Source organism: Bufo bufo, chromosome 2, assembly GCF_905171765.1.
Source record: "Bufo bufo chromosome 2, aBufBuf1.1, whole genome shotgun sequence".
Lineage (NCBI taxonomy): Eukaryota > Metazoa > Chordata > Amphibia > Anura > Bufonidae > Bufo > Bufo bufo.
The window spans coordinates 706,844,442-706,871,596 of record NC_053390.1 but is presented as its reverse complement, the minus strand read 5'-3'; the positions used below and the strand labels follow the sequence as shown (position 1 = coordinate 706,871,596).

At 43.6% G+C, this 27,155-nt stretch overlaps 1 protein-coding gene and 1 long non-coding RNA gene across 8 annotated transcripts in view; both read left to right on the top strand.

Moving 5' to 3' along the window:
- The window catches only part of LOC120990160, a 954,651-nt gene that overhangs the window by 72,731 nt on the left and 854,765 nt on the right, over positions 1–27,155 (top strand). The window lies entirely within an intron of this gene.
- The window catches only part of SORBS2 (sorbin and SH3 domain containing 2), a 247,820-nt gene that overhangs the window by 65,797 nt on the left and 154,868 nt on the right, over positions 1–27,155 (top strand). For all 7 annotated transcript variants that reach the window (XM_040418738.1, XM_040418736.1, XM_040418737.1 and 4 more), the window contains exon 3: positions 24,960–25,009. In XM_040418738.1, the coding sequence (XP_040274672.1) occupies positions 25,000–25,009 (10 nt within the window). In that variant the 5' untranslated portion in view covers positions 24,960–24,999. The remainder of the gene's footprint in view (positions 1–24,959; positions 25,010–27,155) is intronic.

Here is a 27,155-nt window from a genome sequence, read left to right as displayed (position 1 = left end):
TGAAAGTCAATGGGAGACGGATCCGTTTTCTATTGTGCCAGATTGTGTCAGAGAAAACGGATCCGTCCTCATTGACTTATATTGTGTGCCATGACTGAAACGTTTGGCTCAATTTCATCAGACGGACACCAAAACACTGCAAGCAGAGTTTTGGTGTCCGCCTCTGTAGTGTCCCACTAGGTAAATGTGGGCACTACACAAGGGTCAATTGGGCCACGTTGTTCTCCACCTCCTGTAGACCAGGGCCATGGTATTTTGTGTGTCATTTTAATGTATAATGTCATTTTATTCCTGTTATTTATGTGTATTTCCAAGTTACCAGGCCTGTAGGGGTGTAGTACCTCCTCCTAGACGTTAGAGGGAGCTAGGGACCCCCTAGTATAAATAGCCAGGTCTAGACAAGAGAGGGAGGTGCAGAGTCAGTCAGAGTTGTGGATTCCTGAAGTCAGTGTGCACCCTAGGCAGAGGGTAGCTGGGATCCAGCCTCTGATATGCAGCTAGACAGTCCAGGCTTCTAGTTGCAACCAGGAGAAGAGCTTACCTCCTGAGAAACAAGTTCCCATAGCAGAGCAGAGCCAGTATTCCAGCCAGAGAAGAGAGCTGAAGGGCAGAAGGATTTATATTGAAAGCAAGGACATATACCTGAGGAAGTTCCCCTAACCAAGGATAAAGCCAATAATAGGGCATACGGGCCTTGGGATAAAGACAGACAGGATTTCTAAGGAAAAGTGCAGCCTGATCTGTAAGTGTGTTAACCCTCTGAGTATCTTGAAAGAACATTGTGCCTGCCATTATTGTATGAGCCTGCTTGTGACTGCTGCTGACATGTGGAGCTGAACAAAAGACTGTAAATAGTTAATTGTTTCCAGTAAAAGGAAGTTCTGGTTCACCACAACATTGTGTTCCTCAATTATTCCTATTATCAATCGGTGTGCCACCATTACCGGCACTGGCGTCACGAACTTAAAGGGACCTTGCCACCGGCACATTAAACCTGCAACACCCAGGGCACCTCACCTACCACCGGCCTGGTCCCTATACATTGAGAGTGCTCCAGAGGACTTCTGTGCCAGCCTCTCCATCACTGCTGTACGCCTGCCCAGGGTCTTCCTATAAACTGTGAGTAACCAAGAGCAACCCTCGATTGCCTAGTAACCGTGACCTCACCATCGCAACACCCGGCAAACTGATGCATTCTGAACGGATCCTTTTCCATTCAGAATGCATTAGGGCAAAACTGATCTGTTTTGGACCGCTTGTGAGATCCCTGAACGGATCTCACAAACTGAAAGCCAAAACGCCAGTGTGAAAGTAGCCTTATCCAGTTATGAGGAATTAGCCTTTGTTTTCACTTAGCAGAACAGCATCAGTGACTGTTTGAAAAAACTAATAAAAATTGATGCCTGTCATGTATCCTGCTTGTATCCTGGTATCTTAAAGGGGTTATCGGAGGCTAGAAATGCCCCTCCATATGCCTGGACCACTATTTACAAAATAAGCGTGTTTTCTATAGCTATGGCATTATTCTACGTTATTTGTGTTTGCAGAGTGCTGTTGCATATATATATATATATTTCTATGTAGCATTTTTACAGCTATGCCATTGCTGCTGGTATATTTCATTCAGTTGATTATATTAATCATATATCCACCATTCAGCCACATTTACATTGCTGTGGGATTGCCTGTTTTTACCGGATAGAACAGTGCAGCATGCCAAACAATGCTGACAGTCAAAAAGCAACAACAACCTGACAGAAGATGCTGGTAGTGTGTCATGTATGTATTTCTATAATAAGAGATTGCAATTGAGGCATGGTTGCAAAATTCCTTGTCCTCTGAAATCCTTGCCAGCAATCATTAACCAAATAAACACACCCTCCTCTAACACATGCCTGCTGTTTGAGGTTTCCTGATTCCTGTACCTATACTGTGAAAAAAAGTTTTTTTGCTTATCTATATATGTATATGCTTGCAGGAAATGTGCGTGTAACCAGCACGTGCTGAATGTGTCGGATATAGGTGGCCATACACCTTGAAACCCGCTGATTTCAGGGGGTTCGGCCAACTATCTAAGGCTACTTTCACACTTTCAGCGGGTCCGTCTGTCTGCTCAGACGGATCCGCTCCTATAATGCAGACGTTTGGATCCATTCAGAACGATCCGTCTGCATTATAGTTTGAAAAAAATTCTAAGTGTGAAAGTAGCCTGAACGGATCCGTCCAGACTTTACATTGAAAGTCAATGGGGGACGGATCCGTTTGAAAATTGCACCATATTGTGTCATCTTCAAACGGATCCGTCCCCATTGACTTACATTGTAAGTCTGGACGGATCCGTTTGCCTCCGCACGGCCAGGCGGACACCCGAACGCTGCCAGACTGATGCATTCTCAGCGGATCCGCGTCCACTCAGAATGCATTAGGGCAGGACGGATGCGTTCGGGGCCGCTTGTGAGAGCCTTCAAACGGAACTCACAAGCGGACACCCGAACGCAGGTGTGAAAGTAGCCTAATGTGTATGGGGCCTCCTAACTGCCCCCACCACCAATGTCGGAAGGTGATAAGTGTAGGGCATGGACTAGATTTCAATAGCTGATCCATTTGCGCTGGTGGAGGTCAGCTGTTGCCAGAAGTGTCTGGCAGAGATTTTCTCCCCTCTCCCCATTATGTACATATGGGAGGATCAGGGGACATTTATCTCATGTGTATGGCCAGCTTTAAAGGGGTTGTCTCACTTCAGGAAATTTATCATGTAGATAAAGTTAGTACAAGGCACTTACTAATGTATTGTGATTCTCCATATTGCCTCCTTTTCTGGCTGGATTCATTTTTCCATCACATTATGCACTGCTCGTTTCCAGGGGTTACGGCCACCGCTGCAGCGCAGATATGAGATGGCCGGTCTGTACACAAAAAGTCCTTTTCAGTCTAGTGAGCGTACAGAAGCATTAACCCTTGGGAAAACCATGTTGTGTTATTTGCTGAGAGCGACTTGTGTTGCTGAACCCCTTGATGACATCTATTATATTTGTAATTTACAGTAACTGGGTACATGTATGTGTTATTAACACTGCAAAGCCTCATCAGCAGTCATAGGGACAGATTTATCATTAGGATATGCCACATTTGTGCTGTGAAAATGTCACAAACAGTGTGCCCAAGTGACATTTGTCCACCAGCCTCGCCACTTTCCCAAAAAAGGCGCGTAAAGGGGACGGAGGGCCCATATACCATTCTTGCACAGAGGCCTCAGGATGGTCGTCTCTACTTGGCTTTTTGTGGACCCCCACTGACCAGTCATTGGTGATCCACTGTAGTGATATGCCACTAATGTTTTTAAAGTGTCTCCTATTGGTTGGTGAGGCAACTGGGGAGACACATTTTTAAGATACATTAAGCAAATTTTTTTCATTTTGGTGCGGACTTCATCCATAGGTGTATCTCCTTGTTCTGGCCTGTGATGCTGAGTAGGAAAAGATTGAGAAGCCATGGTCTATGTTGAAACAACCCTTTTGAAGGAAATGTGTCGGCAATTTTTTTTTTTTTTGTGCCAGTTAAAATCAGATAGTAACACATCTCCTTTTTCTAATCTGTTTTTACTTTCTGACTGTAGATTTCTTTATTCAATTCTCTGAACATGATTATGGGGGCGGCCATCTTGCCTGAGCTTTATAGCATTTAGAAAGCAGTAAGAAAATTACTTTATGCCAGCCCCATGGTGCATAGACGCAATGGTCAGGAGCGGACCTCATTGTCTTCTATAGGAGAGTTTTCTGGGCATGTTCTGTGACCTGTGCAGAGGTCATTGTACAAGGAAAGAAGAGATAAGCTCTGCTCATCTCTTGTGAATGATGGATCCTGTCTTATCTGTACACAGAGGTGATATCATTACAGGCAGGATTAACATGAGTTAACTGCAGTAAAGTGATCTGTATAAACCAAGAAGTGGCGCTAATTATTAAGTGGCGCTGCCTCCTCTTCATTGTTTACCTGCTCGCCGTCGGATCTGCAGCGGTGAGCAGGTGTAATTACACCCAAGCCGTCCCATTAATTTCAATGGGACTGCTTGTTCCTATACAAGTGTAATTACACCTGCTCACCACTGCAGATGTGATGGCGAGCAGGTAGATAATGAAGAGGAAGCAGCGCTGGCACGGTGCGCGCCTTCACTTCAAACAGCTGTTCGGCAGGGGTGCCGGCTATCGGACCCCCGCCGATCTGATATTCTGATATTGATGACCTATCCTGAGGATAGGTCATCAATAAATATAACTTGGACAACCCCTTTAACACTATAAGGTCCTTATTTTATGAAATCATCCTCTTCATTTTTTTTTGTCAGGCCTACTAATCAATAAGCCCATATCTGAGCTTTGCACCATCCCAGTATAATACTTTACACCCTTAGGTCACGGTCTATTTTCAGTTAGTTTTTTTGTGGTTTTGACTGACAGGTTTCAAGTGTTTGTTTCTGTTCTCTCCAAAGATGTTTGACCTTGTATTGTCATTGATGGAAAGCATAGAGAAGAGCAGGAAAGCTTTCTGCATACCAGCAATATCTCCATCACATACAGAACTGAGGCTGCCTGAGCAAGATAGTGCTGAAGGTTACTTGCCTTGTGGTAGACATCTGTCATTAGGCCAACAAGCTGGCACTTTTCTTTCTTACTTGATAAGGTGCTGTTAAAGTCTGCTTGTCACCCAGTGGAGGCTGCATTATTGTCGACTGAACAAATAGTCATCCCATCACTTCTCTTGGAACAAAGGAGCAGATTTACCAGCACTATGCCAGTGTAGGTCAGAATGCCATTGGAGGAAAATACAGTGAGTTGTATTAAAGGGGTTGTCCAGGTTCAGAGCCCCCCTAATAATATGAGCATTTCATGCTCCAATGCTCTCCTTTGCACTGCGCTGAATCTCGCAGGGTGAAGGCTTTTTTAGGAGATCCGGTGACATACCGGGCTGTCCGTAGGGACTGGTAGGCAGAGGCGTCTGCCCAGCAGTGTATTTGGTGACCTCACCGGGGCATGATGGAAGCGCTTTATCGGTGCCCTGGCCTGTAAAACGGCTAGGGCAGCGCTAAAGCCTTCCCATCAGAGCCGGTGACGTCACCGAATACACTGCTGGGTGGAAGCATCTGTCTAGTAGTGTAAAAACATAGTCAAAAAAGCCCTTACCCTGCACAATCCAGCACAGGGCAAGGGAGAGATGCTAATATCAGGGGGCTGCCTGGGTGAAAATGGGGAGATGTCCGAGTTCAGCTCTGCACCCGGACAACCCCTTTAAGAGGAACACGCACCTTTTTAAAAAGTTGGTGCATCTTTGATCTATCCATGCACCACAAACTTTCTGGCATGAGTTATGATAAATCTTTCTGGCTGAGAAGGCCCTGACCGCTTCCGCTAAGCCCTGTCTGATTTTTTTTAAAGTGGTGCGAACTACAGGAAATATAGAAAAGTTGGAAGGTATAGCACAAAAAAAATTGTGTGCCCTGAAAATTGGACACTTTTTATGACAGAAAACTGATCCACAGGCCATGTTAAATTCCCACCAAAGTGTCTCATGTCTTAGTGATGTCACATTACCCTATTAAACATATATATAGCTGTACTACAAAATAGATTTTGCTCACTAGTTAGATACATTTGCAGTGAGCTGATGGTTTAATTTACGTACAACTGCATTATTTACAGGAGTTATCTCATAATTAATATTTATGACATCAGTGACACCACAAAAGGTGGGATCACTGGGGGACTTGTGTTTGGGTTTACTTCCATGACTTGTATTCCTTCCAGCGAAGCTTGGACCCTGAATGTTTTGCCCAGTGCCCAACGTTTGAATACTGCGGCAGGGTATGGGTCACAAGCCACTAGGCCAGAAGCCTATGAGGCTGTAGAGTGGCGCATCCGGATGAAGGCAGTGCAATTATATCATCACATCCTCCTGTGCCCGGATCAGGCAACTCAGCCTCAGGCCTGCATCTCAGGGGCACTACTGGGAGGACTACTGGGGAAATACAAACCACTGAAGGCACTATTTGGGCAATAAGAACTACTGGGGACACTACTATGGTAGTAAGAACTACTGGTGCACTCCCTGGGCAATAAGAACTACTGGGGGCACTACCGGGGCAGTAAGAACTGCTGGGGGCACTATCAGGTAAATAAGAACAACGGGGGGCACTAATGGGGAAATTAGAATGACTGGGCACTAATGAGGAAATTAATATGGAACAAGCTATGCATTTTCCTCAGGCTTGATTAATTGGAATAGTTAGGCTCTATATTTTCTACATAAATTTACTATTCACTTCCTGTTTATGTAGCTTATATAGAACCTAACTATTCCAGTTGATCAGTCCTGAGGAAGGCAGCAGAGTGCCACTGAAATGCGTAGCTTGTTGCATATTTATTTTTTCAGTTATTTCGATAGGTCATCAGTATCTGATCATTGGGGGTCTAACACCTGGGAGCCCTCCAATCATCTGCTTGAGAAGGCATCAGCTCTCCTGTGAGCAGCGCCAGCTTCTCCCTGCTCACCAAGCACAGCACCGTCCATTTGATATCAGCTGTGCACCTCAACCCCATTCACTTCAATGGGGTAAAGCTGTGAGAAGGCCGCGGTGCTACAGAGGATAAGTCATCAGTAGTAAAGTCTCAGAAAACCCCTTTAATTAGGTTTCCAGTGCAGAGCGCTATTGTTCCAATTTTTTCTGTGATTTCTGCTCTGATCCTACATCAGGGAGATATCCCTGGATGTATAAGGTACAGTATGTGGTGCTGTATTCTCCTGTATGTGTGATAGAGCAGAATGTATGTTCATCTAAATATGTCTTAGGTGTGTAGCACTAGGGTTGGGGACGGGTATTACTTGTTGGGCCCAACCTTGAGGAACAGCCCAGGGCCTTTGGGCCACTTAATCCACCCTGCATCCAGTTGTACATTATTTCTGCAGAATATTTTAAGTTTGTGTTTGCTGTACCTAAAACAATATTCTATGCTGGAGAGCAGGAAGATAAATCTGAGACACACACCTGAGACATTCTAATCGTGAAGCTTCTTAAATGGGATTGTTTTTTTTTTTATCACTGAGGCTGTATTGAAGCAGTAAAACCACTAGAGACAATTACAATATTTCTTCTCACTGACAGGTAGTTTATTGAATGCTAAAGGCCTTAAATCCTTTCAGGATTTCATCTCAGTATATCATATTTATGTGACTTAGTAAATGATATACACTGGTGTAATCGCTTAAAGAGTTTTTTCGATACTTAGATATTGAGGCGTATCCTCAGTATAGGTCAGCAATATATGATCAGTGTGGGACCGACAGCCCACACCTCCACGGATCAGCTGTTTGCTGCCACCAGAAACTATACTTAAGGTTCCATCCACTACATAGTTAGCATGCTGGGGTACTGCAGCTCTGGGAGCTGATCCGCAGTATGCCAGCACCACAAACTTCCATCCACTATATAGGTTCCTGCTCTGGCAGCTGGATTGGTGTGGTGAGCTGTGTTGCAGACTACCACCAATCTGATGTTGACCTATGCTAAGAACTAAGTACTGAAAAATCTCTTTAAAAGGATACTACCATCACCTTTTTTAAAATTAGGAACATATATGTATACTCTATGAAATTACATGATTTTCCTATTTTATGACGTAAAGTCATGATTTTATGAAAGACACGGAGGTGAGTATTGTATTCTCAGTCAGACCATTCACGTTGACCAGTGAGGGAAGGAGGATGAGTGCGTCAATTAGAGCATTACATATTACACTACATTACACAGATTCTGCTGCTTCTAAGTGCACTGGAGGCGGTGCTTCCCTGTGATGTGCTCTTTACTTTGAGCTTCGTGACAGTAGTAGTGGCCTCCTGATTGGATGCTGCTGTGATGCAGGTCAGTGCAGGGAGCACTTCACAGTAAAGCTCTGCCTCCAGTGAGTATCTGGCAGAATAAAACTTAATATTCACACTAATTTACTAATCCACACTAATCTAAGTAAACGGTCCTCAAAAGGTATGTTTATATTTCTATCTCCAGACTTTATTTAGTGCTGTCAACAATTTATCATGGTCAAAACCGCTGCTAGACTCCCTTTAAGTTGCTCATACACCTTTAATATCTGCTGGCTGACCAGCTCATTTGGACGACAGCTCTCACAACTTTCCTATACACATGTATGTTTGGCTCAGGAGGTTTGGTTAGTCAAATGCTTAGGAGGCCTATAGAGATATGTTGTTATTTTCCCCCAATCTTTTTCCATCACCTAATGAGTGTTCCATACCTATCAATTTAGGGACATTGAAGCACGTTTATTAAGACCAGCGTTTTAGACGCCAGTCTTAATAAAGGCCCATAGCTGACGGAGGATCCGCCAAAGTTATCAAGAGAGGCGCTGGCCTCTCCATAACATCGGTGCATCCAGCACCAGTTCTAAATGTAAGCCAGCTTCTGAGTTACATTTTGACCATTTTCAACAGTCATAGAAAATGGCGAATGAGACGGCCTGCCGTCCTGTCCCCTTCCCCGCCCATGCCACGCCCACAATTTTAGACCTGGCGTGAGAAGGGCTAGGTCGCAGATAGTCTGCGCCTGGAATATGCCTAATTTAGGCGTATTTAAGATTAATAAATGACCCCCATCGTGTTTCTGAACACAACAGTGCTCTCATATTCATAATCAGCAGCTTGATTACTTTCCCCAAATTTGCTAGCTTCCTGTTTCATCCTGACTTCTTTCAGATCCAGCCTAGTAATGACTTTACGTGAGAATAAAACGCCATAAAAGTATTACTATTTAGCTGGGATAACAGGTAAGTGACATTCTCTCTGATACTTCAGAGCAATTTTTAGAATTCAGCTATAAAATAGAAATTGTTTATACATGTAGATGGCAGGAAGCTCAGCATCAAATTCTTGTTGTGCATGCCGGAAAAGTGCTCTTACTTTGATCCTGTGGCTTGATTTTGTCTTTTGAAGGATGTTTATTCTATTCCTTAACACTATCAGAGATTCCTCTCATTATTTTACCCACATCGCCTGAAATGTAGTTTATTAAATTTTTTATGTTTTGATATTGTGTTTAGAGTATCTGGGCCAGGTTTTTTTTTTTTTTCTAAAGAGGTTATCTGCTTTAGAAAACCAATTGTCTAACATCCTGTGTGTTAAAATATGGGGGTCGGCCATTAAAGGAATTTTCCAGATTTGGGCAACTTTTTACTTTTGGCCAGTACTGCACTGTACCTAAAGAAACCAATCCACTCACCTGCTCCCCATTGCTCAGTTCCACCACAGAGGCTCCTCTTAGCTATGTTTCCGGTCACAGATGGTAGACTTCTTTCTTTAGGGATAGTTAAAGCAAGAAAAACCCCTTTAAGGGCTTTCTTCCTCTGAAGGACTTGTCATCTCTATGTATTACAGCTCATTGATTGCAGATAGAGGAAAAGGCACTGCTTTCTTATGTAGATTAGTGCCCATCAAAAGTTCTTAATGTTGAGTAGTAAAGGAATCAGTCATTACACTGTAGCAAAAACTTTTTACACAATAATCACTATAAGAAAATAAGTCCTTGTCCCGTCTGACTAGAAATAGTTTTTGGAATCTTTTAGGGAACACAGAGGAGCAAATTAACTGGTTTATTTCTGGGCCCTGTTCATGCGGTTATAGTACTAGATTCCCTACACAGGTGATGTCCAGAGCAGTTTGTTACGTGACAAATGCGGTATAGCAAATAGAATTATAAATGATTGCTCACAGATAGTTTAATACAAATTGTGTTTTCTCCTATTTTATCTTCAGTCAAAAATGGATATGGAGCACCCGAATGTATATGCAGCCTTACATTCACAGTGGTATAAAAAGAAGCATTACTCACCTCACTGATATCCCACTGCTGTTCCAGTCCCTGCTGATGTTCACTTCATTTTACCAGATCAGCACACTGAAAATAATAGGAAAGGCCCACTCAGCCAGTCACTGCTGAAGTGGATCACTGCTTTTGCCAGGGAGTGGTTGAGCAAGTCTTTCCTGGCATTTCAGGCATGTCTAGCTAGGACCAGGCAGTGGAGGTTTATGGATTAGTGAGCGTCAGTATCAATAAAAACATTTTACATTTTACCCACTGTGAACCCTATTTTTTTTTTTAAAAAAAAAAGCTTTTCACAGTACCATGTATTGCATATGTGGTCAGATTTGCCAAAAAATATATGTAAAGGGCATCTGTCAGCAGATTGGTACCTATGAAACTGGCTGACCTGTTGCATGTGCACTTGGCAGCTGAAGGCATCTGTGTTGGTCCTATGTTTATATGTGCCCACAGTCAGTCCTGAGAAAGTTTTATTATATGCAAATGAGCCTCTAGGAGCAATGAGGGCATTGCAGTTACACCTAGATTCTCAGCTCTCTCTGCAAATGCTAATTCCTCTCCACACTTAGCCCTGTCAAAGTGCAAGGGGGCGTGGCAGTTGAAGAGAGACCTGAGCCTCTAAGTGTAACAGGAAATGCCCCCATTGCTCCTAGAGGCTCATTTACCTATATTAATACATAATTTTTCTCAGTAATGCAGTCACATATAAACCCAGATGAGACAAACTCAGATGCCTTCAGCTTCCAAGCACACATGTAACAGGTTAGCCAGTTTCATAGGTACAAACCTGCTGACAGATGCCCTTTAACTAGACATTATGCCTGTTATATTATACAGGTCAGGGTATACATACAGTAGGGACTGTATACACTCAGCACCCCTGACTGCACATGTACACATGTAGAACTGACTGCCAATGTAGCTCGTACTTATTTTATTACAAGTGCCTTGTACATATTATATTGTATGAAAGTCTATATATAAGTGGCTTTGTGGTGATTAGCTATAAACTTGGTTATGTCCCGCGTTCATAGCAAAGCATACCGTACCACTCCGGGTATACTATGCATTTGTGAGAAAATAAACCAGACTGCCTGAAATACATGTTTTGTTAATCATGGTTCAGCATGAAGCTAAATTTATTAGATGCTTTTTTAGCCTGCAGTGCACGGAACGAGCAAATAGTTCTCAGCTATTTCTCGGTGGGAATCATCAGCCCGCAATAGTCCCAGGACGATCAGCTACTTCCATAGGTATTTCCACTATTTAGGGGTATGTTGCATAGTTAGTAGTGTTGAGTGAGCACCAAAGTGCCCGTGTGCTCGAGTAGAACACTTTGCGATGCTCGGGTGCTCTACAGAGCACCCGAGCACAATGGAAGGGGTCGCCTGGGCCCTCCTTACAGCCTGTCAGTGGAAGTTTTTGAGGATGTATTTTGTGCTGCTGGCAGTATTTTGTGATGGACTGTGGTATTTGGCTTTGTTGGGGTGGTATAATGTGTCACAATATGGTATACTGGCCCTGCCTTGCATAAATTTGGACCTGACTACAAAACTAGGCCACTTTTAATATTCTTTCCAGGGCCAACACAGGAGTAATGGCTTCACATGCACTACTTTCCCCTTCATTGCTATAGGACTACTGAAACTAACAAAGCATGCTTTCTTGGCTATTTTTGGAACTCCTATAGCAGTGAATGTACCACCTCTCTATTCAGTGAAGGTCCCGTTCTTGAGACCTTCTGGGAACACCTATCACAAATGTATGACATAATCTGTGGATATGCCAGAAATGTCCAGATAGGAATATATCCTTTAACGGGGTTGTCCCATCAAATATATTCTAGATTTTTCAAACCAGCACCTAGTTCTGAATACTTTGTAAATGCATGTTCAGTATTTTTCGCCCTATAAGATGCACCTGCCCATAAGAGGCATCTAGGTTTTAGAGGAGGAAAGTAAGAAGAAAAATATTTTAAATAGGACTTCAGATCATCCCACCAATCAGAACCGCATTGTTAATGAGACCTCAGCTTAGAGCCCCAATAAAACCCCCAAAGTAAATCAGACCTCAGATCAGACCCCCAATGTTAAGACCCTCAATCAGACCCCCCCCCCCAATGTTAATAAGACAGTCAGACCTCAGATCAGAACCCCAATGTTAATAAGACCCCAGTCAGGCCTCAGATCAGACTTCTAATGTTTATAAAGCCTAATACACACACAAAGGAAGGGACCTAGTAGCCAGACTGTGGGCTGCAGCATGGGGCAGGAGTCTGGCGGCTAGCCCCGGGTAGAAGCTAGGTGAGTGATGTGGCGCCCGTGCCCACCCCAGATAGCAGGACAGTGGAAGGCATGACACATGTTCTCCTGGAGGGCCGTTCTTTTCTCTCTATAGATTTGATAGGGACACATTATAATTTATAATAATTTCTAATTGGTGCATTTAGATAACAAACCCTCCTTTAGTGAAGAATACAGACTTTATTTAGAATTGTCCAAAGTCTTTGCGTAAGCTATGGACCATTTGTCTTTTTGAATCAAACCATTATCAGTCAAGTTAAAGTGTTTCATGTTCAACAAGAATATAATAGGAAGAACAGAACAAACTAAATCATTAAATAATTAACAAAACTCGTGCTCAGTTGCCTTAGTGTTTCATAAAATATGTAAAAGTATCACAGCCTGAATTCACCAAGGAAGCAGCGAGGTTTCAAAATAACTCAAGAGAAGGAATTTTAATGAATAGATTGCAGAGGCTATGAATATAGCCTGGCAGATAATGCTGGGTTACTGCCCGGTGTGTTGTATTAATACGTTCACAGCACTTAAACAGATATCCTCAGTCTCATGCATGCCTCTGGCTACTGGTCACCTTGACTTTCTTTACACAGTAAGTATGGTAAACACAAGAAGTCCATTCCTAATCCACCCATGGGGAATCAATAGACTCTACGTGTAGATGAGCAATGTAGGGGCTGATTTGCTCTTTCTTCCCAGTTCACTCACTTCCGAGAAACATTCAACCTATGCATGGTTCTTGCTGGTTGATTACATGAAGTGGAAAATGGAAGCTATAGTAGCATGATTGTTACCGAGCCACCGAGTGATGTGGTTTACATCAGTAAAGCAGATGTAAGAGCAGTAGTCGCATTTCTGTTACCAGTATGGCTGCACTTCCTCCTTTAAGAGAGATGGACACTACAACATAACACAACATAAAAAGGCCAAGCTGGACCATGCTGTAACTATAATAAAATTACCTAATTATGTTCTACTGTTTGATTTACTGTTCTAACGTCGTATTTAAGGAGATGCAGTGCTAGGGGCTCTCCATTGTTTACCAGACACAGCGCCTTAAAATTGTATGGTGGCAGTGCTTGGTATTGTACTTTAGTATCATTAAAGATCCCCTCAAATGCCTAGGCTCCTCATATACATTATAATTACCTGCTCCCCGACACCCGTGTCGCTCAGGATCTCTGCATGGCCGCCACTGCATCTCCCCATCTTCGCGGATCAAAACATCTGGCGACATGGGTGAGTAGCCAATAGCATGCCATGACGGTGAGCAGCTAGGGAGGCTTGTCCCAGTCGTGGCCTGCTATTGGCTGCTCCCCCCCCCCCCATCGCCGGATGTTTTGATCCGCATTGAGGGAATCTTTTAGACTTCACATAAACCCTTTAAGGTACTTTCACATGACTTTTAAAAGAAAAGGGTTTTAAAGCAGCAAAATGTCCGTTTTTAAATAGCCTTTTTTAACGGATGCTTTTTTAAAAAGGGCCATTAAGAATAGCTCCCTTTAATTGTATGGGGGACGTTGGCCTGTGAAAATGGCCAAACAAGGAGAATTGTCCTAATTTTTTACAGCTGTTATTCACTGGCCATTAAAAAAAAAAACAGCCATGTAAATATGCCCACAGACTTCCATGGTTCTGGAAATGGCTTTTTTTTTTTACAGTCATCAGACTGACTTTTTTCCCCCCATATTTGTGTTTGAATGCAGCCTTACTTGAATAGGACTGAGCCTCAAAAAAGCAATGTGACCATGCCATGCCAAAGCTTGACATCAAAGGCTCCCAAAAACGGCCACTGTCCTCTCCCAAATGTTATACCCTTTTAAACAGCTGATCGGCAGTTGTGCCAGGAGTTGTACTCCCACCAATAAGAAATTGATGACTGTCCCAAAGGGTAGGTCATCAATATTTAAGCCTGAGAAACCCTAATAACAATATAAAAAGGAATTTTATTTGGCATTAAACACCCTTCTCAGAAATAGAAAAGGGAAAAGTGAAAAACACCATGAGAATCAGAGAAGGAGTGAAACCACATTGCACATTTCACCTGTAGGGACCCATTTTCTAGGACTTCAATATGAGCACTGTGCTAGCGCCAGTAGTCACGGCAAATACATTTTTATCATAATTAATTCTCCTGATGTATGGGTGCAACTGAAGCAGAAGAACATAGAGGCATCAAGGGTAGCCAGCAGCGGCAGAAGTATTAAGTTATCTACCGTAGGTAGGTCATTATGAATTAGCTGAGTGCAGAGTCAAAGCCTAGAGCAGGGGTGGGGAACCTCCGGCCCGAGGGCCGTATGCGGCCCACGGTATCATTTCATGTGGCCCCCGGCCCCCTGCCAGAACATAATGTGAAAATGCTTATGACCCCTTCCATTATGGAAGCGGTCATTAGCATACGGGAGGCACAGGAAGGTGAGAACAGCACTGCACTGGCTGTCCTCACCTTCCCTGGTCTTCTTTCAGCCCCACACTGTGTCCTGACACATCCAGCGTCAGGACGCAGTGCACGTAGACGTGCACTATGACCTGACGCTGTGCGGTGTGAGGTGACAATATAGTGCGGCAGGAAGAAGAACAGGGAGGGTAAGTGAATCTGCCAAGAGGCAGCGCCGTACGGAGCTGGAGAGGTAAGTTTATTTGTTTATCTTAAATACAGTATCTGATCTGATGTCTGATTGGGGCTGATCTGAGGCTAAAGGAGGGTGGGGAGGGTCTGATGGGGGTCTGATCTGAGGCTTGGGAGGGTCTGATCTGAGGCTGGGGGTGTCTGATCTGAGGCTGGGGTTTGATAGGGGTCTGATCTGAGACTAGGGGGGCTGATGGGGGCTGATCTGAGGCTGGGGAGGGTCTGATGGGGGCTGATCTGAGGCTAGGGAGGGTATTATAAAGGTCTGATCTGAGGCTGGGGGGTCTTATAGGGGCTGATCTGACCCTGGGGGGTCTGATGGGGGCTGATCTGAGGCTGGGCGTCTGATCCGGGTCTGGTCTGAGGCTGGGGGTCTGATGGGAGTCTGATCTGAAGCTAGGAAGGGTCTGATTGGGGTCTAATCTGAGGCTTAGAGGTCTGATGGGAGTCTGATCTGAGGCTGATGTAGGCCTGGGGGGTCTGATAGGAGGCTGATTTCAGGCTGATGGAGGTGGGGGCAGATATTTTGCTGAGAAAGGGACAAAGGCAGGGACAGTTGCGAAGAAAAAGGCAGGGAGAGTGAAAGCTGGGTGAACCCCTCTCTGGACCCCCTGGGTTTAGCTTCCTGCCATTAATGTCAAATAAGTAACATTCTGAACTTAAAAATTAGACTGCTATGTGTGGTCAATATGGCGCCTGTATTGTATGTAATATACTGTATATATATATATATATAGTGCAGGCGCTATTTTGTGCTGCAAAAATACAGCCCTCTAGATTATTTTAATTGAAGTGCAATTTCTGTAACTTATCCCTAAGTCAATTATATGTTTGACCAAATACAGCAGTAAAAAATTTTTATTGAGAATTTTGTATGGCCCCCGAATGATGTTACAAATATCCAAATGGCCCTTGGCAGCAAAATGGTTCCCCACCGCTGGCCTAGAGGAAAAACATAGGGAGTACACCCTCCAACTCTGTACCTGTAGAAATGTCTGCACAACAATCAGGAGTGTTACAGCAGGCATGTAGGATTGTCTGGGTGGATGAGGCAATGGTTTCAGCTGACCAGAGGCCAGGTTTTGCTTAGTTACCAAACATAAAGATTGTAGCCTGTATTTTATGGTGCAGGATTAACATAATGACATTTGAATACCACATTGTAATCAATCATCAAGGCGTGTTCAAAATGCATATGTACATAAGCTGTTTTCGAGGAGGACGAAACCTAGTCTATGAATCTGACTCTCACAGGTTGGTGGTCTCCACAAAGAGAAACTTCCTCATTTCCATCACGTCACTGGCCTCTCACCCAGCCAAACCAGTCCGCTACTCTGCACTGACGAGGGCCAGAACCCTGAAACATCTGTCTGTGGATAGGTGTATTTTTCTCATAGAAAAGATTCTGGTTTTAGATGACATCCCAACTCATTGTTCCAAGGGCCATTTAAAGCGCAAGGCATTGACTGATAAGGTAGTCACCCAATAGATGGCTTTAAAGAGCTGGATGAGAGCTTATTTATATTCCTCATTTTTAGGGAGCATTTTTGGCCTGTAAGACACTGTACAGTCTCCACAAAGAGAAACTAAAGAAGTTATGCAGTGACAGATACTGATGACCTGTCCAAGTCCAGGCACCCCAGCCAATCAGTTTCAGGGACAGCAGCGGTGCTTGGTATTACAGCTCAGCCCTATTCACTTCAATGGGGCTGTATGGCAACTAGGCCATGTGACCGGGTTGGTGACGTCACATGGACTAGGTGAGTGCCACGGCCTCTTCAAACAGATTATTTGCGGGGGTCTGAGGATAGGTCATCAATCATAAATATTGGATAGCCCCTTTAAAGCGGTTGTGCTATGAAAAATATTTTTCAAACCAGCACCTGGATCTGAATACTTTTGTAATTGCATGTAATTAAAAAGTTTCTTCTATATACAAGAAACTTATAGGTGGTGCTATACAGATGCAATGTATCTGTGTAGCACCACCTGGTGGTTGTTCTTTTCCTTACTTCTTGTCCACCTCACAGAGGTGGTCACACACGCCCAGTTTAAATCTTTACCTTTCACTAGCTGTATCTTCTGTAGCAGAAAGGCCCCCCCCCCCCCCCCCGAGAAAGGACACCCCCCCCTGAGAAAGGACACACCGACTGAGCTGCTTCCCTGAAATAAAACTAGGAGCAATGAATTGGGAGATCTCTGGATCCATATGACATACAGGGCTGGTTCTAGCTTTATTAGAAAGAGGTTGTCATGCAGTATTTGATGTCTGATTTTCAGTTTTTAGATCAATCATGGCATAACCCCTTTAATTCCCCCAGAACAGATAAGCGCGGCTCATGAAGCTGATCAAGGATTTATTTTAAAGCCAAAAGAAACCATCAGTGATATTCTCTATATAAAAATGTTAGGTATTATTAGGATAATATGCAGATGGAAAATATCTGTGGAATCCATTTATTGGTTATTTGATTAATTTCATTATTTTTTTTTACATTTCCTCCTATACCCATTCAGCGGGAGCTGTATAAATCCTTGTGGATGCATGGTACCAGAATTAGAAACATGTAGTTGTCGGCAGAAACACAAGAGTACTTAGGTTACTGATTACTCTCTGGTTCCCTTTGTGTCCCTCTATGTGTGTTGGTGACATCAGTGGCGCAGCAGTGATGTCACTACGATGGACTATTCCAGCTGCAGCTAGTGACGGCTATGGTCACCTTATGTATCCTCAGTATGGATGACACGTCATCAGGCACAATGGGACAAAGGGAGAAGTGGGGAATCACAGATGAATTGATCATGTAAGTCTTACGGTTTAACGAATTTGCCCGTGTTGTGGGAATCCAGCACTAAGTATGAGGAAAAAACCTAGGTTTGCCAACTCTCTGTAAATCGCTGGGCAGTCTGTAAAAATAAGAAACTTTTGGCCACTGTCCATATTAAAAAAATTGATGCGCCTGTGATTTCTTTCGAGGTCAGGAGTGCAGCTTTTTCTGACTGTGATTACATAATACTGTATGATAAGCACAGAAATTAGAAAGGGCAAACCTGAGCCATCCGTTCTCTATAGTCAGTGATTGTCGCTTTTTTTTTTTTGCTCTTTAATGCATTTTAACATCAAAATCCATAGACTGTTGCTCATAATCCCAGATTCTTATGCTGCGGTGAGGGGATGCTGTAAATAAGCTGCAAGTCCTGTTGGCACATGTAAGGGATCATCATGACGAACCGGGATGAATTGGAGCAGTGTTGAGTTCCACAAGCTTTTTTTCACGGATGCCACTGCTGGTTAAGTTACATTGTCTGAAAGAATAGCACTAGTGCCGTCTCCATTAGCAGCCCGCAAACACTCCAAGAATGTGGTAGCCTCAGTCATAATTTGTAGCTCCTTTGCTTGGCTGAGGTTGAAATCAAAGAAACTTTATGAAAACACAACAGAAATGATTGGACTCGCTCTAGTTTTATACGGCTTTAAAAAAATGTGAACAGCGTATAAATGAGTCCCAAACTGAATGCCTGGCATTTTACTTAATACCTTTAATAACGCTGTGTGGCCAGAGCTCTCCATATGTCTATACTTAGATTTTATGTGTCTGCAATAAAAACAATGGTATTAAAATGTAAATGTGAGCTGGAGCCAGTGCATGTTGAGTCCGCGGTGAATGTCGGAGAATATAGGCTTTACCATTCAGTAAGCCACTTGTTTAACCATGTAGTGCTGTTGCCTATCCTATCAGCTCTGATCACAGTACATGTAGTCTCTATATAATGTAGCAATTCTGGAGCATCTTTTCTGATAACTCAGTGTTGTGCTGTTCCTCTATTATTCCTCTTATACATTTATTAAATTGGCAACTAGATGTTCCTATTTCTCTTGTGAATGGGATGTGTCCCTACATAGTCTGGCACTGGCAGCTCTGAATGGGCAGTGCCACACTGTGTAAGATGTAACTCTTAATTTCAAGGGGGAATAACATAGGAACGGTACAATGCAGAGTTATAAGAAAAGATGTTCCAGAATTGTAATGTAATGGGAATGGCATGTATTTACCCAAACAGACAGGACAAGTGACAGGTCCTCTTTAAAGGGCATCTGTCAGCAGGTTTGTACCTATGACACTGACTGACCTGTTACATGTGCACTTGGCAGCTGAAGACATCTGTGTTGGTCCCATGTTCATATGTGCTCACATTGCTGAGAAAAATTATGTTTTCATATATGCAAATTGGCCTCTAGGAGCAACGGGGGCGTGGTCATTACTCCTAGAGGCTCCGCACTCTCTGCAACTGCTGCACCCTCTGCACTTTGACAGGTCCAGGCAGTGTAAACGTCATCATGTCTGGCCCTGTCAATCCAAGTGCACAGGGCTCGGCAGTTGCATTGGTACAAATCTGCTGACAGATGCCCTTTATACGGAGTCTGCCCAATAAGCCATTACTATGGAGGTGCAGTGCACTTCAAGACATTTTAAAACCGTTCAGCTTTGTTGACTGACTTCTTTTTGCTGAGAAACTGTACAGTTTTGTATGCCAGTGAGCTGGAAAGCAGTCACCAGGTTGGCAAATCGCCACCCCTTTCTTCTCCACACTGCCCAACTTTGCCTTGATTGAAATGCCATGAAATCACGCAAGTGTGCTGCGCTTAGCATATCAGTAAAGACTTTTCCCACTGCCAGGAGTCTACTGTGCATGCACACCGCATGTGGACAACACAGCGGATGTGCAGAATTTTGTGATCGCATACAATGACGTCAGAGATAGTGTTGGGCGCGAATATTCTAATAGCAAATATTTATCGCGAATATCGGCACTTCGAGAATTCGGGAATATTTAGAATATAGTGCTATATATTAATAATTTTGAATATTTTAGATTTTTTTTTCATCAGTAACCTCCCTTCTTGCTTGTGGGCCAATGAGAAGGTGGCAATGTCTTTGTCTGAGCTTAGCAACATCCCTAGCAACCAATAGGAAAGTTGCCTACCCCTTACTATATAAGAACCTCCCCAGCAGCCCTTGTATGCAGTATTTTGCAGATCTGAGAGAGACAGCAGTGTTTTTGCTGTGCTCTGTGCTTTCCTGTGTCATTACATTAGATAGTTATTTAGTTAGCTTATATATATAATACAGATAGTCAGTGTAGGTTAGATAGGGATATAGTGTCTGCTGTCCATACATACATAGTGCTGTGATGTCACAAGTTCACAACAATACGTGCACCAATCACTAATATGCAGTCAGACCTGTTAAAATGTGAAGTTGCACATATTGCGCCAACATATTCGCATCATTAGTGCTAATTTCGCAATCACGAATATATTGGAGCACTCTATCTGCATATAAAGCTATTGTAATGTTCTGCCGTGCCAACCATTTTCTCCAGTCTCAGGAAACTTCTAGCAGCTTAAAAAATGTAGCTATAGTGACCCACGCCTATATTTTGCGCGCATTACGCAAATATTACATTGCCGATTTTTTGCGATCAAGAAAATAATCTCGAATTCGCGAAAATATGACGAATATTCTACCAAATATTGCAAATTCGAATATTGCCCCTGCCACTCATCACTAGTCAGAGATTAGGGAGAATGTTAATCAAGGCAAAGCAGGTGGTGAGGGTGGCATTTAGGCACAAAAGCACTTCCAGAGCTGGGGATGCCACTCTGGCAGTGGCGTAACTACCGGGGAAGCGACAGGGGGCCCGGCACCCGACAGAGTGTCCTGTCTATCCCTGCAGAGCTGACAGGCTGAGGCACACGCTCTGAGCTACGAGACCCTTGCATTTAAATCTCATTTAACATGTCTTTCAGAAAAGTTTCTCCTGGGATTCGAACTCTTGACCTTTCACATCAGAGGCAAGGCATTTACCCACACAGCTATGACAGCTGTATTTTCAATTGATAAAAAAAAAATATTAAGACTTCTACCGTAGGTAACTTTGATACCTAGTGTACATACACATGACAGCTGCCCCAGCACACTGTGTATGGATGTAGCAGAGCTGGGTGTGTTGGGGCAACTGTCATGTGTATAGTTGTACACTAGGTATCAAAGTTATCTACAGTAGAAGTCTTATATATATATTTTTTTTAGTAACTAGCTGTACAGTTGTCATAGCTGTGTGGTTAGGTGCTTTGCCTCTGATACAGAAAGTCATGGGTTCGAATCCCATCTTAAACTTTTCTGAAAGACAGGCTAAATAGGAACACGAGCACCAAATCTTCAACACTAGAGGCTGCTGGGAACACAGGAAGAGGAAGAGGCCTGCATCGCATCGCTGACATGGAGGTAAGTAGAAAAGTTTAGTTTTTTTTTAAATACCGGACTGTTACTTTACTGCCACGGGGGAGGGGGGGCACTATGATACTGGCACATGGAGGGGGGAGGAGAGAGGCACTTGATACTGGCACATTAGGGGGCAGGGGGAGAGGATGGCACTATGATACTGGCACATGGAGGGGGGGAGGAGAGGGGCACTTGATACTGGCACATTAGGGGGCAGGGGGAGAGGATGACACTATGATATTGGCACATGGGGGGGAGGAGAGAGGCACTTGATACTGGCACATTAGGGGGCGAGGATGGCACTATGATACTGGCACATGGAGGGGGGAGGAGAGAGGCGAGAGGCACTTGATACTGGCACATTAGGGGGCAGGGGGAGAGGATGGCACTATGATATTGGCACATGGGGGGGGGGGGGGCAAGAAATGGACGAATCATGAGGGGCAGAAATGTTAAATTTGCCCAAATGTAGATTCGCTACCGGCCCTGGATAGGTGTATAGTGTGAATCCAGCACAGTAGTGTGTGTGGTATATGTAGCAGAGCTGTATGCGACACAGGGATGTATAATGTGCACAGCAGAGCTGTGTATGTAAAATGTGCAACACAGTGATATATAATGTGCCACTCAGAGCTGTGTGTGTAGCAGAGCTGTGTATGTAAAATGTGTAACACAGTGATATATAATGTGCCACTCAGAGCTGTGTGTGTAGCAGAGCTGTTTATGTAAAATGTGCAAAAACCCTGATGCTCTCAAAAAGAGCAAGCAATATTAAACATTGTAGTTTGATACCTTTTACCCCTTAAAGACCGGGCCCATTTTCATTTTTACATTAGCCATAACCTTTTTATTTTTCCATTCACATAGTCATATGAGGGCTTTTTTTGTGTGGGACAAGATGCATTTTTTAAATGTCGCCACTTAATTTACCATGTCTTGTATCAGAAAGCAGGAAAAAAATAAATTCTTTGTGGGTTAAAAAAATAAAACAAAAAACACACACAATTCCGCCAAGGTCTTTGAGGTTTTGACATCACGGCGTTCACTAAAAATTACGTCTTTATTCTGCGGCTCAATACGATACAAAACTTGTATAGTTTTTATTTGGTTTAATTACTTTAAAAAATTACTTTTCTATATTTCGGTCTATGTGAGGGCTTGTTTTTGTGTAACGATCAGTAGTTTTCTTGGGGGGGAGGGGGCCCCATACAAAAATTTTCTGTGGGGCCCAGTCACTTTTAGTTACGCCCCTGCACTCTGGGCAAGTACCCACTCATTTACATAAAGAATACATGTTCTGTTTCTTGCCAGTATGAACAAGGTTTTAAATGCCTTCAAGTGCACTTCACCTGCCTAGTAAAGGTTTATTGAGCATATACAAGCTGACAAGGTTAAAGGAGTCAGGCACCTTAAAGAAACTGTCCAGTACTTTTTTATTGATGACCTGGCCCGAGGATAGACCATCAATATCTGATGAGCAGGCTCAGACACCAAGTAGCTCCGGCACCAGAACTACACAGCTCCATCCACTGTGTACTGGACTGAACTGGTGACTGCAGCACTACTATTGATAGAGCTTTGTATCTCCTGAACCTACTTAGCAGCAAGGAGAGAGAGCCCTCTCCTGAGTCCCTCTAAAGGCCCCTTTAGACTCCCTGGGCAGATTAGATCTGACGGTGAAGAGGTGCCGCTGATTATGCCAACACTCTCGTTCATCAGGTAACGTGATAATTGGTGTGGTCACCCAAGATCTACTGCCAACAAACAATGACATTTCCATGGTTACGACCACCCTGCAATCCAGCAGCGGTGGTCATGCTTGCACGCTATAGAAAAAAGCATCTGCCTCCCTGGTGGCCGGGACCGTGGGAGATCACAAAGGCAGATTTATTTTCCTATAGTTTGCAAGCACGGCCAACGCTGCTGGATTACAAGGTGGTTGTAACCCTTGTATACGAGCAGTGTATATTGTGATGGAAAAATGAGTCCAGCCAGCAAAGGAGGCAATATGGACAATCACAATATATTAGTAAGTGGCTTGTATTAACTTTCTCTACATGATCATTTCCATTTGCTGAAGTGTGACAACCCCTTTAATGATCGCTCCTCCCCAAATGCAGTGGTCTCCTCCACTGACGAGCAGGCATTTGTCGGGAAGGAACGCTTCCTTACCAACAATTGTCAGCTCAATAGAGCAGTATAAAAGGGCCATTATTCTTTGTTTTAGCGATCAGCAGGGGTCTCAGCAAACCAACCCTCATCGATCAAAACCTTTGATATGTCACTATCACATTCACATATCACAAGTTTCACATAGCATTACTACACTCAAGCTACTTGCTTTTTGCATTTTTGTCAGCTTGTTTCCTTCCGAATGCTCACATTTCCTAAGAGTTTTTTTCTTAAGGTTTTCTTCTTGTGAAAATCTGCAAATACAGTTGTTGTTCTATTTAAATCTAGTTAAAGACAGCAGATGGCGGAGTATATGCCTTCCATTATTCGCTGTGATGTTTAACAGGTAGAGATGTCTGGCACAAAACGATGCCAACGCCATATAAGTGACAAGAGAGACAGTTAAGCAGAACATTCCCTTAAATCTGTGGTGGTAATTGTAAATTCATTACATAGTAAAAGAAATTGGCACTAAGGCCTCGTGCACACGACCGTGCCATTTTTTGCGGTCCGGAAACCGCGGATCCGCAAAAAAAAACGGAAGGCGCCCGTGTGCCTTCCGCAATTTGCGAAACGGAACAGGCAGCCCATTGTAGACATGCATATTCTTGTCCGCAAAACGGACAAGAATAGGACATGCTATATTTTTTTTGCGGGGCCACGTAACGGTGCAACGGATGCGGACAGCACACGGAGTGCTGTCCGCATCTTTTGCGGCCCCATTGAAGTGAATGGGTCCGCATCCCAGCCGCTGTGCATGAGGCCTAAGAGTGTGTGCTGCAAAGAATTCAGATCATTTGGGGGTGAGAAGTGAACACCCATATTTTCTCTTTGTATGGATATATGGCTGGCTTGCTAGTTATTTACCGTAAGCGATATATGGGGAGCCTAATTTACAGTAAATATCCACTGTATGGGGGAGATTTATCAAGACGCCTCATCAGTCCAGGTGATTATAGCCTGTAGCTGGCGTAGATTTGAGTCATCATTTATGCCAGAAAACTGGATTAAATGATGATAAAGGTCCAGGGTCTATCGTACTGAGAACAAAACGATTTGATACATATGCAAATTACCCTGAGATGAGTCCTGTGTGTGAGATGAGTCAGGGACAGGACTCATCTCAGGTTAATTTGCAAATGTATCATATATGTTTTTTTTACACAATAAAAGCACACAGAGCTATGGGGACTGGGTATTGCGGATGTGCTAGCGGCCATCTAGCAACCCATGTCCTCAGCTCTATACCCAAAATCCCGGTGACAGGTTCCCTTTAAGTTATGGGTTCACTTTCAATTTCTAAGTGTGTCAAAAATGTTTTAACTGCAAAAAGTTTCAGAGAATATGTAAAGGTGAACCTTTATATAAGATTTCCTAACAGCCATCTGTCATCTTTCAGTGCTTTTTATATGTTGAATGGGTTGCACTTGCACCTGAGTTCTTTGTTCTGAGAAGGCCCTTCTGCCACTGAAGTAGACATCATCACGCTATGTAACTAGCTAAATAAACGAACAAAAATAACATAATGCTGGCTGTCTGCTGCTACCACTAGGGGGAGACTGCTGCATACTGTTTTACTATTGAGTTCAATGAATAAGATTGGCTGCAAGTCTGGCTCCATGTGGATTGTTAATTCCTGTAATCTATATTTATGGATAAAAGTCATTTCTCATTTTTCTTTTTATTCACAGGCAAACTGAGTTCTGTATCTTTTAACCACGAGGAATCAAGATGAATACAGGTATGAACCCTCTAGTGTATGTCATCTCTAAGGCATATGTCCCTGTGTATTAAAGAGTGAGCAAAGATTGTAAGTCATTACTACCATATCCTGGTACCTTTCATTCAGTTAACTTTGAAAACAGGCAAAAAGTGGAGCTCAAAAGCTGCTACTTCTTGTTGATTCATGACAAGTGTTGAGTGAATCGAACTTCAAGCCGAAATTCAGGAAAAATTTAATTCGCCATGAATCCGAATTTCTTTGCCCTTCGTGGTGTCAAGTCTATCTTTCCTGAAATGTCGTTAAAAAAAAAACCCCAAAAAAAACATACCTCATCCATTTGATCGCGGAGAGGCCGTCACGGCCATCTTGATTGAAGAAAACACACAGACATGTGACGTCACCACGTCATCACCCTGGCACGCACCTTCTCTTCAACCTGCTGATCGGCAGGGGTGCCGGGTGTCTGACCCTCGCCGATCTGATATTGATGACCTGTCCTGAGGATAGGTCATCAATAAAATTATCTTGGACAACCCCTTTAACTATTTGCACACTGCAAGCATCAGTTTGTTTATTCTATATTTGAAACTGTGTTTATATCTGCTAAAGAATAATTGTCAACCATGTCATTTGTGATGAAATGTGTCTAAGAGCCTGTCAACCTTGGGACGGCATTGTGACTGATTTGCTGTTTGGAGTGAAGGACTTGGCATTTAGCTTGAGAAGTATGAGCTTCGCCTTTGTTATGCTGTCTGTTATGTGCAGAAGTAATACGGCATCTTACAACACGTCAGGACCACACGTATCCTCATTACTTTTGCCAGGCAGGCAAGTCATAAATTTAGCCTTAAAATGTGTTTATTTGCAGAAAATATATGATCATGTCATAAAAAATAAAATAAAACTATCTCACTTTCCATAAAAGAAAGCTGTGCTTCTGCTGGCCCCAGTTGTAATTTTCAACCTTTTAAAGAGAACCTATCACCATGAACTGCCGTGCAATCTGCAGGCAGCACGTTATAGAGCAGGAGGAGCTGAGCAGATTATATATAGTTTGATGGGAAAATATTCAGTATAAAGGGTGTATTAGAGACCCTGATCACGCAGACGATTGTCGGGAGGGAAGCGATCGCTCCCGGCACTCGCCTGCTCGCTAGCGGAGGAGACTGCTGCTATTCCATGCACTGATCTTCTCAGCAACATGGGGACGAGCGATCGCTATGCCATCGCTCGTCCCCATGCTGTACATTGGTTTGCCGGTGGCAGATCGTAGTTAGGCTACTTTCACATTAGCGCTAGCAGGGTCTGGCAGGCTGTCCCGGCATGCTGCAGTTTTTGTCCAGCCGCCTCTCGGCATGGTTGCCGTGCTGCGGTCGCATCTCCCGCCTGTCCCCATTATAGTTAATGGGGCTGGAGCAGACTTCTGGCGGCACACATGGGCTAGCGTTACTACAGATTCGGCAGGCTGTTCTCCTGCCAAACCCTGCCAACGTTAATGTGAAAGTAGCCTTAGACAGCATGATCTGCCACCGGAAAATCCTGATCTGAAAGATCTGGATTGCCCGATGAATGAGCATCGTGCAATCGGCGGAAGTATTATACTGCAAGATGATCACTAACGAGCGCACATGCAAATTCTTGTTAGCGATCATTGGCCAAAAAATCTGCTCGTCTAATACACCTGTTACTTGTCATTTATATCTCTGCTATATCTAAGACCACTCCGGTGAACAGCTCTCAGTACACGGGGTAATCAGTGATTGATAGCATTCTCTGTGCAAGTCTGTAAACAGAGCTAGCTGTCAGTCACTGATAACAGCGGGCCTGTGTACTGAGAGCTGTTCATGGGGGTAGTCTTAAAGGGGTTGTCTCATTTCAGCAAATTGCATTTATCCATTATCATGTAGAGAAAGTTAATGCAAGACACTTACTAATGTATTGTCATTGTCCATATTGTTTCCTTTGCTGGCTTGATTCATTTTTCCATCAAATTATACACTGCCAATTTCCAGGGGTTACATTCACCCTGCAATCCAGTGCTTGCACACTATAAGAAAAGGTGCCTCCATGATGGGGTGCGCAAATGCCTGCGCTTTTTCCTATAGTATGCAAGCACGTCCACCGCTGCTGAATTGCAGAGTGGTCGTAACCCCTGGATACGAGC